Below are 14,506 nucleotides of genomic sequence, written 5' to 3' on the forward strand. Positions count from 1 at the left end.
ACGAAAGGCAACGCTTGTGGCCATCCTGGGGGGCGATGAACACACAGCATCCAGAAACGGAGCACGGACGGAAATCCATCTTTAAAAAGACGACCCCGACCGTGACACGAATGAGTGGCTGTCTTTAAAAAGACACAAAGCTCAAACGTGCTGCTCTTTTAGGGAAATCACTCTTTGTGCAAGCTGGTGAAACACACAGGGAGAGGCAACGCACTCACTCGAACTCAAGTCCTAAATTAAAGAGATAGAGAGAGAGAGAGAAAGGGTGGAAAAAAACACTGCGAGCCTCCGCTGAGGTGTCTTTGCCCAACCAACTTCAGCAAGCTGAGATATTTTATTCCCACACAGAACAGGATCTACGAAGATCAGATGAAAGCTTCTCGAGAGCAGATGTCTGCCGGCTTCGAAGCAATAAAGCTGATTTGGTATTATGCACCTGCGCCTTATATACGCACCTGGCGGGGCGGCGCCGGCATTATGCAAATACCTGCATGCCAAGTTCATTGGCGTTTTTGATAGTTCTCGAAGTAGATAGGTCACCCGCGAAGCGGTTCCCAATTCGTCGGTCACGACGTGACGTCGTAGTGACCGACTGAAAGGGAACACACAGCTCAGATGCATGCAAATCAGGAACAACACACACTTTCAAAAGGTGTTTACCCGACAACCCTCCAAACAACCATTTGGAGACACCATCAGCTGTATCATAGTCTTTTTCAACAGCTTCACGAAGCATGGTGAGGTTGTTAATGGCCCGTTTGTCCATCATACGTAGGCTGTTAATTCTTCTTTGATATCTTTCAATGCTGCCGTGGTACTATTAAGAAATACCTCAAATCGACAGTCAATGGTTTCCATTCTCAGCATAGGTTTTCCAGTTCCTAGCCAAGGAAAAAGAGCAAGTCCAACTTTCTGACCGTTGGACCATAGCTTGTGGTCGTTGGGTACATCCGCTCCCCACAGGGAGTCCTGTTTCTTGTAGAGATCTCGTTTGGTGCGATGTTGAGCTTCCTTCGCGGTGATGATGAAAGAGTGATCTGTTGGCAGGGCGGGGCACACCGGCCCTTCCACCCAGTAGAAAGATGATGATAAATGTCTAAGCCACACAACCACACAAAGTTCATCTGTGGGGTGGTTCCCATGGCATTGGGTGCGTTGAAATAATTTGTACATACAACTCCTCTGTTAGCTTCGATTGTCTAAAATGTCCTGTTTGATTTTTAGTACAAGGCATGAATATGCGCTTACAGTTCTGTTTGGGCACTTTTCCAAGATAAATCTCTTCTCCCAAAGTCACAGTGTTCTCATAACAAATAAATTGTGCACTTGGAGGAACGTGGACTGGAACGTACATTTTATCACTAACATTAAACAGTAGGCTCATAAAGTTCTTAAAAGTCAGTTTCTTAATATCCACAGGAGGTGGCAGGCGGTTTTGCAAAGTCATGTTAAGAAACTGCAGTGAATAAGCTGATACCAGACATTTAGGAAACCGGACAGAAACATCTATCACGGGTTCAGGAACTACATGCAGATTCATTCCTGACTTGGGCTTTTTTGAACAGACATAACAGTTTGTGTGGTTTCTACTTAAAGCCGTGTACTTTGCATACCGATACCACATGTTGATCTCGTAGGTGTTCTGATACTTTCCTTCTTTAATCTGCTGCCACTTGCCTCTCTCCTTCCTCTTAGGCTCATCCTGCTTCTCTTGCTTCATCCAGCCAGGCGGGGTCTCACACACCAGCATGGTTGCTAGAATCACACACAATGATTATTTTCAGAAAATCAGCCATTTCTTCTGTTCTGTGTAGACAGGACAGTGCTAACTAATTTTACCTACAATATCTTCTAGGTTAAACTTCCCTTGCTCCCGTGAAAAATAAACAGGGGTCACAAAAACAGTCTTCCGGGTCCACTCACTTACCAACACTTCTCTTACCTAGATTAACTAAACAACAACTTCACTGTCCTGAACAGAACAAACCAACTGTTTCTTGATGTGGCTGAGATGTATCCACGAAGGTCTTTCTGCAATCTTTACTGCTGTTGGTGTGGTTATAAGAACTTGATAAGATCCTTCCCACTTCGAGCTGTACCAGTTTTTCGTTTGATTACTTTGATTAAGATGTAGTCACCTTGCTGGACAGCTGCTTCCTGTATCACAGAGAGAGGAGAAAATCTGGCAGTATGTTTGCTTGTAACACTTCTCATTTAGAAAAAATTGCTTTTAAATAATCACTAAAGTTTTATTCTTCTTCATTCTTCTGCAAAGGGGAGGTTAGCAGGGACATTCCAAAACTTATCTCTAATGGAGTACGTCATTTCACAGTTAGAGTTATTCTGATATATAACTTCACTAAAACAATACAGTTTCATCCATACATTTATTTTATTTATTTATTTTTTCCCTATTCTTTTACCGTGACATTTATTTATTTCACCAGTCCTGCAATTTGTGGATGATATGCACAATGATTCTTTAAAATGATATCTAGGTTGTTGCTCTTTATTACCTCATTCACAAAATGGGCACCATTGTTACTATATATTTTCTCAGGAATGCAATCAGTATTCCATACAAAAATTCTGAAAAGGGTATTCTGGTTCCGGGAATTTACCTCTGAGTACTCTAACATTTCCTTGTGCATTATGCTTTATGCATATGGTACATGCTTTTACAAAAAAATTTTTTAGTAGTAATTAAATCCATAGATTATAAAATGTTCATCTATTACTTTATACTCCCTCCTGTTGAGACATTGGCAAAGCCCATGGCTCAAACAATTAATTATCAGTTATTGACTTTCCCGTAGAGGTCTTCATACCTCTCCGTTCCCATTGTTTTGCAAATCAAAAAACAACTTCTTCTTCGACTGTTATCTGGGACTCTAACCCATACAAATTGGGGACTCTAACCACCAATCCAGCTTCTGGGGCCTCTAACCCTCAGCTGTTCAACAGTTCCCGGGGCCTCTAACCCACGATTATTGGGGCCTCTAACCACCAATTAAAATACCAATAAAGCAACTTACCCAATTCACTGCGCCTGATTTGTGTCTTGCTTCGAATTCCGTCAATCCGGGATCATCAGCAGAGGAAACCTAAATGCCGGCCTGGCGAGGAATTCTCACCTCCCAGGGCTTTGCTTCGAACTCTTAGACGAATTTGGCCGACGTCGGGCTTAGGCTTGTCTCCTCCACTGCTGATCTCCGGGTATGTTGGAATCCGGCTCGAAGGACCAAAATGTTAGGTTTATTCAAATTAACTTAACAATAATTAAGACACGTCAGACCAAGAATTCAGGTTTAAATCACTCGCGAGGGAAAGAACCAGAGAGATTTCTCATCAAGAAATACTCAAGCTGTCTCTCTCCGATTCTTTGCCTGCAAGCTCTTTTTATTAGACGGGTTGACACCCAAAAAAAAGATAAGTGCAAGACAATACACGTCATGGATTTTAACACATACACACACTTCTAAAAACCCAGACATAGGTAAGAGCTGACTTCGAAACAGATAAACAACTTTCGGTCACCGTGAACTTTAATGGGTGAAGGTGTCAAAACCACAAAGTACAGCTTGTGCTCTTCTCCTATCTATGTGGTTAAAAGAAAGAATGTAAAACATAGTTTGTTTTCTATTACAGAGAAAACCTTAATAAAAACACATCTACTTGTTTAGTAAAACAGATATACTTGTATAAAAACACATTCACTTGTTTAATAAAACACATCTACTTAGTTTCAGTTTTAGAGAAACCTAAAATGAAAAACACATCTATTAAAAAGAAACACATCTATAAATGATAATAAAATCATTTTCTCCAACAAAACCCTTACACAAACACTTGCAGCTGTATTTTTATGTTGTATTCAGTCTGTATTCAGGCAAACCTTTCAAAATTATTTGTTTGTTGTAGATAGTTCAAACAAAGGGCTTGGTGCATATTTAGGTGATGCATTTCAAAATGAATAACTTGAATATACAAAATAGAGAAGTGAGAGTTGGATGCACTCTTGTAAAAGACAATAGAGTATAAACAGGTGAAATAGATGTTATTTTGTTATTATATTTTGTTGTTTATTCACTCTTTTGGCCTATAATCAACCCTTAAGTTGCATTTCATCTGTAAAGTAAATAATTCAAGAAACTGATGTTATGGTTACATGCAAGTACACAACTTCTTACCTTTAAATAGCAAATGAAAAAGTTTTCTAAAATGATCATCTGATCCTGATGCCGTGTCCTTGCGATCCATATACGCAGGTGTTTTTGAGTTGTTCTCCATTTAAAGTGCTATGATTGGGTCCCCAGTGCTTTTATCAACCTAGAAAATGTGAAAAAGATCAAGGCTGCGTTCCCCGAAACCTTCTTAGCTCTACGTCGTTCTTAAGTTGTACCTTAAGCTGTACCTTATCGTTAATACGTGTTTCCCGAAACATTCTTAGTTACGTATCACTTCTGTAAGTCGTTCGTTCGGAAGGTTGGTCTGAAGCACTCTTAGCTATACCTTATCCCACTTGACTCCGCTAGGGGCCATGACTGTGATAAAAGCTTGTGTATATTGCAGTCTATATAACTAAATATCTGTTAAAAAAAGTTGAAGTACACTCCGTGTTAAATTAGGCATTTTTTTATTTAAAGATTAAAATATTCACATAATTAGACATTATTACACTGATGGTTGTTAGATTTTTTATATTTTTTCCAAAGGAACATCAGCTTCGAACTATTACAGGCTTAAGAAACTATTTAAAAAGAGTTTGGGGGGAGGAGTTGGTGAAACTATGGCAGGGCGAATCTATTTTAGCTGCAATAAAACAAATCAAGTAAAATCGCAGACCACGGGAGCACATTCATCACGAAATCATAATAGTTGATTTTCCTAAATATTATTATTGATGTTAAGTCGACTTTGCATCGAAGTTTTTTAATGTTTTCTAACTTTGAGGCAGCTGCATGCCAAATTCTTTATAAACACTCAAAAGAAAATGCTCCACTTGATTATTGCTTGTATATAAGGTCAACAAATTTTCCACATTAAAACTAATCAAAGCTAAAACCTAAAACAATCATATACAACAATTATATATCATATAATATATATTTATGTTATATTTAAGGTAAACAGACAGGCGCGGCTCCAGAAACGCGTCCATTAAGCGTAATCCGCATTTTAAACGCGCTGCTTGCGCAGTGTCCAAGCACATAAACGCGTGAACTAATGAACAACAATTTGTTTTTTTTATATTTTTAGTGTAATGCCAAGCCAGGTGACTTGCACGACCCACCTTATTCCCCTGTGCAACGCATTTATTAACCCCTAATATAAATTATCCTTTAAAGTGAAGGAATAATGGATGCATTGGAGCAGTTTATGCATTATACTTTTGGACATAGAGTTGCGAGTTTTGCATGGGTTTGATATAAAATAAAATATACAAGGTTTATATTAAATTTGAAATATTTTTTACCAGATATTCCTAATAAATGTAACTTTTTCTATTTCTGAAATGTTTCTTTAATAAATAACACCGCTCTCTCATAACGCAGCGAAGTACCTATTACATAAAGTGAACAATTGATTGTCGAGCAATCGATATCAACCTATTCAGCACCATCGCCATGGACAGCACCTGGTAACGTTGTACGTAAGAAAGTATACCTTAAGAAACCCGCTAAGGTACAGTTCGGGAAACGCGCCTAGAAAAGGTAAACCTGTAGTTAAGGTTTAACTTAAGAGTCTTCGTGGCGCGCTAAGAGTCAACGTTAACGGGAAACGCAGCCCAAACCAGTAAGTTAGTTTTGGTAAACCGTTCTCTACAAGCACATAAAAAATAGGTCGTTGAAATTTGGCTCTCTTTATGATGTCATAAAGAGCTCTTTTTATAATAATACCACCCCTTAACCTGCACTATCCAACCACAGCACTGCCATTTAGTGCAGAGAAAAGCACAATTGAATTTTAATTGCAACAAACAACCATCATTGTGATCAGTGTTTGAATTTCATCAGCTCATTTGCATTTAAAAGGGCACACCCAAAACGGCATATTTTTGCACACACCTACAAAGTGGCAATTTTAACATGCTATAATAAATTATCTACATGGTATTTTGAGCTAAAACTTCACATGTGCTCTGGGGACACCAAAGATTTATTTGAAATCTTAAAAAGTCTTGTGCAATGGCCCCTTTAAATAAATGTAAACCCAATGGAAAATATTTTATGTGCTCCTTCTTTTTGTATCATTGTCACTCAAAGTGACTGTATCAAAGTTGAAATCATTTGGTTAACACAATTAAGCTTTATTTAACAAAGTGTCATAACAAAATTTATATTTGTTCGTAAAATTTGGTTACACTTTATTTTAAGGCATCACTGTTACATTGTAATTATATATTTAAATACCAAGTAATAATCATCAACAACATGTACTTACTGTAGGGTTGGGGTTAGGAATAGGGTTTGGTTTAGAGTTAGTTGCATGTAATTATGCCTAATTAACTGTTATTACTATAATAATTACATGTAACATGTGTAACAAAGACACCGTAAAATAAAGTGTTACCATAATCTCACTAACAATAAATTGCTGGATTGTTGGGCGTCTTTTAACCTAAGGTACTAACTGAAAATAAAGTAACACATGTCTTTTTTATTCCTAAAAACAAGCACACATGAGACAGTAGTGCCCTATACCCATGAGAGTTCTCACTTCAAGCGTTCTGTACATCAGAGCGAGTGGCCATGCTGATGCTTACTGGGACTTTGGCATTTTTACTTGGAAGACAGAACTTCCTTTTCTATATCCGCTATATTGAATATTCCCAACAGTCTCTTTCGTTTTTTGTATGAAAAAAACTGTCTCCATACTCTACTGTACTGTTTCGGGTAGTTTAGTGTTGGTCTTTTTTTGAAGAGGTGCTGCCTTCCACACCCACTTGGGTGTAATGCCATTGACTGACCTTCACCTGTAGTTCCTCTTTGTTAAAACAATGACATTTGTTCCTCATATTTGGTAAATTCTACCAAGTCAAGCTCATATTTCTATGACAGATAAAGATAAGAGCATCAAGATGAATTACTTTTCTTTAAGTGCTTTTATCATGATGTTTATTTCTGTAGGTGCTGGAGAATCATGCACACAAGTAAGTTTTCTTAAATTACAGATTGTTTACTATTGAACTAACAGTTTTATTACTTATCCAGTTGTTTTCTGTAAAATGTCTTAAAATGTGATATGGAATTTTCCAACCTTAGATTACTGAGAATCTGAATTACTCGTGTATGGGAAGAAACCTCAGCTATATACCAGCCAGTATACCCTCCTCTGTTCAAACACTTGATTTCAGTTTTAATGTCTTGAGATACTTACAGAAGACTGTATTCCCGCTTTTCTCCTTTCTGCAAGTACTTGATCTTTCAAGGTAAGTCTTACATTTGTCATCTAATTCTCCATGATAATAGAAGTGAAAGTAAATTAAAATTATTTGCTTTCAGATGCAACATCATACACATTGAAAACGATTCTTTTGACAATGTGAAGAATTTGACAGCTTTGATTCTCACTGGGAACCCTGTTACATATTATGGACTTGAATGCTTTAATATCTTACATAATCTACAGCGACTGGTTCTTGTGGATGTCGGTCTCACTTCCCTACAGTTTCATATGAACAATCTGACCAAACTACAGGAACTTAAAGTTGGGACAAATAACCTTCAGTCCATGACTCTCCCTCCATATATGAGCAGTTTTACAGACTTCACTGTGTATGATCTACATGCTAATAATATATCCTTCATAAAATCTGATCACACCACTGTACTGCGAGAGATTGGCAGGAACATGACTTTAATACTCTGTAGGAATCCTTTATTATACATTGAACCAGGAGCTTTCAAAGACATTTATCTGAGAGAGCTGGACATACGATCTACTTTTGTTTCAAAGAATGCACAGAAATTTGGTCTAAAAGCTCTTTATGGACTTCATGTTAAGAGACTGATGTTTGGAAAATACAGAGGTACACGGATGTTTTATTCATTGGACACAGACTTTTTAGATGGCCTGTGCTCTATACATTTTCAGGAGATATATTATTACCTAAAAGCAAGGCCCAGTGATCAAATTAATATTTTTCAGTGTATGTTAAATGCTACAAAAGTAGTGGTCAAAGGAGGCATTTTTTATAATTTCCCATATCTGCAATTTCATTACATTAAGGAGATTTACTTGATGTCTAATCTATTGGAGACTTTGCCAGGTAGCAGACTTTCACATCTTCACTCTTTAGAAAAACTAGTAATAACAAACAGCAAAACTACTCGAACAGAAGACTTTAAAGATTTGCCTAAACTTCAGTATATGGATCTGAGCTCTAATGATATTGCTGTAATAGCATGCTGCTCTGGATTTTTGTCAGGGATTCCTCAAATCAAATACTTAAATTTGAGTAGAAATTCACAAATAGATTTTACAGCAGGAGCATTTGATGGTCTTGATTCCCTTGAGATTCTGGATTTACACAATACAAAGGTTGGAGGTGTGGATTACTTTTCAGGTTTATCTGCCTTAAAGAATTTACGTTACCTGGATTTTTCTTACTCAAGCATCACATTTGCTAACATATACTGCTTTTTTGGGCTGATCAGTCTGAATGTTCTTAAGATAGCTGGTAATAGTTTTCACAGTGATGTGTCAAGATATTTATTTAATAATCTCACATATTTAGAGCATCTTGATATGTCGTATTGCCACATTGACAAATTACATCCAAGCTCTTTCAAAGATCTTCGAAGGCTTAAGATTTTAAATCTCAGTGGAAACAAGTTAATGACTATAGATTTTCTGACCAACAGAAATCTGAAGAAATTAACATCAGTTTATCTAACTCAAAACAGCATTACTAGTATCTCACTTGATGTTCTCCAGAAGTTGCCCACAAATCTTTCAGTGTTTGGTTTGTCCTTTAACCCCTTCGATTGCTCCTGCACTCACACAGATTTTATTTTGTGGATCATCAATCATCAGCAGATGTTGGATCAGCCACATAACATGTTATGTAAAACCTCTTCACCAAGCTCAGATTTTACAGTAACTGATTTTGACATTGACAGCTGTGTGCACAGAACCAAACTCACAATTGTTTTATTGATATGTTTTGTGTTGGTAGTGGCTGTTTTATCAGTCCTGGTTTATAGGTTTCAGTTTTATCTGAAATACTCCTGTGTACTACTGAGAGGTTACAGATCAGCCAGACAACAAGAATTTGCCTATGATGCATTTGTGATTTTCTCAAGCTATGATGAAATGTGGGTCATGAATGAACTGATGGAAAATCTGGAGAACGGCGTCCCACCTATTAAGCTTTGCCTTCACATGCGGGACTTTGAAGCCGGAAAATCCATCGCCTCCAACATTATCGATGAAGGAATAATGGGTAGCCGTAAAGTCATCGTGGTTGTGTCTCAACACTTTATCGACAGTGACTGGTGTCGCTTTGAGTTTGAAATAGCTCAGTCCTGGTTTGTAATGGAACGCAATGCCAACATCATCATCATCATTCTGGAAGATGTGGAGGAGAGGAAGACTAAGAAAGTGTTTGGTCTTCATAAACATCTGAAAAAGAACACATATCTGAAGTGGAGTAGAGACCCGCTGAGTAAAATGAGATTCTGGATTCGACTCCGGAAAGCGATTATTGCCACAAAATAATTATATTGTATGTTCACACTACACTGAATATATTAAATGTGAATTGATTATCTGACTGGTGTCTTGTTTTGAACCCAAAATGAAAAGGGATGAACAGTACTTCATTCAGGGTAAAAGTCACAGTCATGACCACATAATACTGAGATACAGTAGGAAGGAATGAAATTTGCAGTGTATGTGTAATTAAAACATCAAGAAGTTCTGATAGCGTCAGCTGACACAGTGTCAGTGACATCCTCACCCCATGTCGTCAATATTTGACGACACTTGACCATTCGTCAATATGTGACGGGGAGGGTATACCTTTCGCGTCATTTTTTGACGAACTGGGGACTTCAATACTATTACGTCCGTTGCATTCTCTTTCCTATTTTCTTACCATTTTCGCGTCGGTTTAGGGTTAGATTATGCAAAATTAAACAGTGTACGCGAAATTAAACAGTTGTCACCTGGCGTTGGGGTTAGAGTTAGGTACGACAGTTGTCACCTGGCGTTGGGGTTAGAGTTAGGTTTGGGTAGGGATGTCATTATGTAAATCTAACCCTAAACCGACGCGAAAATGGTAAGAAAATAGGAAAGAGAATGCAACGGACGTAATAGTATTGAAGTCCCCAGTTCGTCAAAAAATGACGCGAAAGGTATACCCTCCCCGTCACATATTGACGAATGGTCAAGTGTCGTCAAATATTGACGACATGGGGTGAGGATGGGTTGTCAGTGACCAGCTTTAATGGGAAGTCTGTATCATGCTATTGTTCCTTTTAGATAATGAAAACAAAAAGCTGTCTGCACATCTTGGGAAAATACTTAAAAAATTATAACTTCCCTTTTTGAGGAGATACTAAAGAAGAAGTGAGAGATGAATGTGCACATTCGTATATTTGCTATATTAAATCTGAAATAGAGCAAATCGGTGCAACCATTGATTTTTGATGAAGAAAATTGTAATCTTTAAATATTTTTATAGAAACAGAAAAAAACACAGTTTGCTGTTTATCACCTGAATTGTATTAAACATGATCATACGTGGGAAATGGATGATTTTCATTGAAACAGTCTTTATACTTTGGCATGCGGGACAAGGTCAGGAATGCTCCACGGTAAGAAAAATAATATAGATTGAATATATATATATATATATATATATATAAAATAAGGTAAACTAGCTGTAACTGTAAAATGGTTGGTTTCACTTAAAGGAGTAAGTTACCTAGTTGCCTTAAAAGTTTGAGTTCATTCAATAAAAAAAAAATTTGTTGAAACAACTTTGTTTTTTAAGTCAACTAATATTTTTAAGTGAAATGAACTCAAAGATTTAAGGCAACTAGGTAACTTACTTTTTTAAGTTGAACCAATACATTTTTTTCTTACAGTGACCCTTTAAAAAGGTCCTGTATATCATTTAGGTACAAATCTGTTATTATTTAGGTACCAATATGTAACTTGTAACTCTGAGTTACTACTATGCACTCTTTAGGTACAAAGGTGTACTTTTGAAAGGGTTACTGCCCTAGGTTGGTTTCCAGGTTTTCACAGCAAAACCTGTCCAATTGCTACTCAAAACTAGCCAAATCATGTTTCGAGTGGGGGTCCTCTGGTAAAAATTGTGTTACAGGGTAAAATTTGTGTTTTTGGCCAAGTTCATAAGCTAAAAACTGCATTTCCGGGGCTAAATATCTGTGGTCGCTTCAACCCGACAATGTTAAAGTATGTTAAAGTCCACAGGAAAACGGTGGACTTGGCAACCCTGCACCCAGTAACAGCTTTTGTACTTTTAATTCTGAGAGTGCAGTAATTTAAAAATATTTTTTTTATAATTTTTACTTTATATATATGTTTTAGCTTCATTAACTTAATCCAAGTCCTCTGAACAGACATTGGTGTCTTACAACATAAACACTTGAAATTCAATAGCATAAAACCAATCCAAACCAGGAATGGGATTTTTAAAATGTTTTTGGTCTATTTTTAGATCATGAAGAATTTGTCCTATTCATGTGCTGGGAGAAATCTGACCCATATACCTACCAGTCTTCCCTTCACTGTGATGATTCTGGATTTCAGTTTTAATTTCTTGAACTCTTTAACTAAGTGTGTATTTCCTTTATTGTACAATCTACAAGTCTTGGATCTAACAAGGTAATCAATACTATGATGCTTTTAACACGTCTTGACATATTGCAACTCGTATGTATTTTACAAGGTGGCTAATTCATATTAATTTGTAAAACCACATTTGTACATTTTGGTATGATTTGCCTTTGCCCCTGTGATGTTGGGGTAAGTGATGAGGTTTCGTTATTTTTTTTATGATAATAGTACGTTATTGCATAACTAACTTTGTATGAATTCATGCGATTTAGCCAACTCGTAAAATATGTATGAATTTTCGTGAGATCAGACTGAATATTTTAACATCTTTTGGCCTTTCAGATGTCACATCCATTATATTGAAGACGATGCTTTCTACAATGTGAAGAATTTGACAGTTTTGATTCTCACCGGGAACCCTGTTACATATTATGGACTTGAATGCTTTAATATCTTACATAATCTACAGCAACTGGTTCTTGTGGATGTCGGTCTCACTTCCCTACAGTTTCACATGAACAATCTGACCAAACTACAGGAACTTAAAGTTGGGACAAATAACCTTCAGTCCATGACTCTCCCTTCATTCATGAGCAGCTTTACAGACCTCAGTGTATATGATCTACATGCTAATAATATATCCATCATAAAATCTGATCACACCACTGTACTGCGAGAGATTGGCAGAAACATGACATTAATACTCTGTAGGAATCCTTTATTATACATTGAACCAGGAGCTTTCAAAGACATTTATCTGAGAGAGCTGGACATACGATCTGCATTTGTTTCATTGACTGCACGGCAGGGATGTCTGAAAGCTCTTCATGGCCTCACTGTTGATAAGCTCTTCATTGGGAACTACCGAATGGAGAAGAAAGTTAAGGTTACTGATGCAGATTACCTTAATGGTCTTTGCTCGATTCAATTCAATGAAATATATTTTGTCCAGAAAGATTTCTCTGTTTCTGAAATGCATGTCTTCCGCTGTATGGTTAATGCAACAAAAATCACAATAAAAAAAGGATATATCAGAAGCATGGAAAATCTCAAATTTCCCCATCTTAAGGAACTTTATTTAGGGCGGACTGGTTTATCTGCCATACCAGTTATTTCACATATACATAGCTTAGAAAAACTGGTGGTGAAAAATGACAAACCAATGATATTTTACGGGCTGACTGATTTGCCTCTTCTACAATATGTAGATCTGAGTGGCAACCTGATGAATTTAAAAGACTGCTGTTCCCAATTTTTTCAAAGGTCACCAAATATTAGATACATGAATTTTAGTCTCAACTCAGAGATAGGAATGGCCGATAGACCATTTTCTGGACTTGACTTGCTTGAAGTGCTGGACTTCCACCACACAAGACTCACCATAGTTTACCAGTCGGACGTTTTATGCGGTCTCAGAAATTTACGGTATCTGGATGTTTCCTACACAAGTATTACTTTCACAAACTACATGAACTTTCAAGACCTGAGGAATCTTACCGTGCTGAAAATGAATGGAAACAGTTTCAAAGATGACACGTTAATCAGTATGTTACAAAATCTAGTCAGTTTGGAAGTTCTCGACATCTCGCATTGTGGCATTGAAAACATTTCTAGGACATCTTTGAAAGGCATGCCAAGATTACGTCATTTATATTTAGGTCAAAACAAGTTGATGGCTTTGGATTTTCTTGTTCAGCAAGACTTGAAACAACTCACGTCGGTTTATGCGGATAAAAACAGCATTACTAGTATCTCACTTGATGTTCTCCAGACGTTGCCCACAAACCTTTCAGTATTTGATTTGTCCTCTAACCCCATCGACTGCTCCTGTTCGCAGATGGTTTTCCTTTTGTGGATCATGGAAAACAGGGAAATTCTTAAGCAATCAGATAAGATTTTCTGCAAATCCTCTTCGAGCTTTGATGTTAGAGCAATTGACTTCAACATTAAGAACTGTGGATTTAAGGCATGGCTCACAATTGGTTTAGTGATGTGTTTTCTCATTGTCCTTTCTGTTTTATCAGTCCTGCTTTATAGGTTTCAGTTTTATCTGAAATATTCCTGTGTACTACTAAAAGGTTACAGATCAGCCAGACAACAAGAATTTGCCTATGATGCATTTGTGATTTTCTCAAGTTATGATGAAATGTGGGTCATTAATGAACTGATGGAAAATCTTGAAAACGGCGTTCCACCTATTCAGCTTTGCCTTCACATGCGTGACTTTGAAGCGGGAAAACCCATCGCCTCCAACATTATTGATGAAGGAATAATGGGTAGCCGTAAAGTCATCGTGGTTGTGTCTCAACACTTTATTGACAGTGACTGGTGTCGCTTTGAGTTTGAATTAGCTCAGTCCTGGTTTGTGATGGAACGCAATGCCAACATCATCATCATCATTCTGGAAGATGTGGAGGAGAGGAAGACTAAGAAAGTGTTTGGTCTTCATAAACATCTGAAGAAGAACACATACCTGAAGTGGAGTAGAGACCAGCTGAGTAAAATGAGATTCTGGATTCGACTCCGGAAAGCGATTATTGCCACAAAATAATAACTAAATATATATTTTTAATCAAATATTTGGGTGTTATAATGCAGAAACTTATACAATGTTATGTGTTATGCAAATTTAATCTTATCATATTAATAAACGATGTATGATACAAATTCCTTTCTGATTCCTTTCTTTGCC

General features: G+C 37.1%; 2 protein-coding genes across 2 annotated transcripts; both read left to right on the forward strand.

Moving 5' to 3' along the window:
- Positions 1–6,384: 6,384 nt before the first annotated feature.
- LOC129416215 (toll-like receptor 4) lies at positions 6,385–9,775 on the forward strand. Its single transcript, XM_055170507.2, has 3 exons — positions 6,385–7,153; positions 7,266–7,432; positions 7,506–9,775. Exons 1-3 carry the CDS (start codon positions 7,055–7,057, stop codon positions 9,721–9,723), a joined length of 2,484 nt encoding a protein of 827 aa, XP_055026482.2. The 5' UTR covers positions 6,385–7,054; the 3' UTR covers positions 9,724–9,775.
- A 774-nt stretch (positions 9,776–10,549) lies between these two features.
- On the forward strand, positions 10,550–14,501 carry LOC129416621 (toll-like receptor 4). The gene is made up of 3 exons (XM_055170969.2): positions 10,550–10,823; positions 11,696–11,862; positions 12,157–14,501. The coding sequence occupies exons 1-3, from the start codon at positions 10,740–10,742 to the stop codon at positions 14,363–14,365; spliced, it is 2,460 nt and encodes an 819-aa protein (XP_055026944.2). The 5' UTR covers positions 10,550–10,739; the 3' UTR covers positions 14,366–14,501.
- Positions 14,502–14,506: the final 5 nt, after the last annotated feature.

Source organism: Misgurnus anguillicaudatus, chromosome 11 (genome assembly GCF_027580225.2).
Source record: "Misgurnus anguillicaudatus chromosome 11, ASM2758022v2, whole genome shotgun sequence".
In the NCBI taxonomy this organism is placed as follows: domain Eukaryota; kingdom Metazoa; phylum Chordata; class Actinopteri; order Cypriniformes; family Cobitidae; genus Misgurnus; species Misgurnus anguillicaudatus.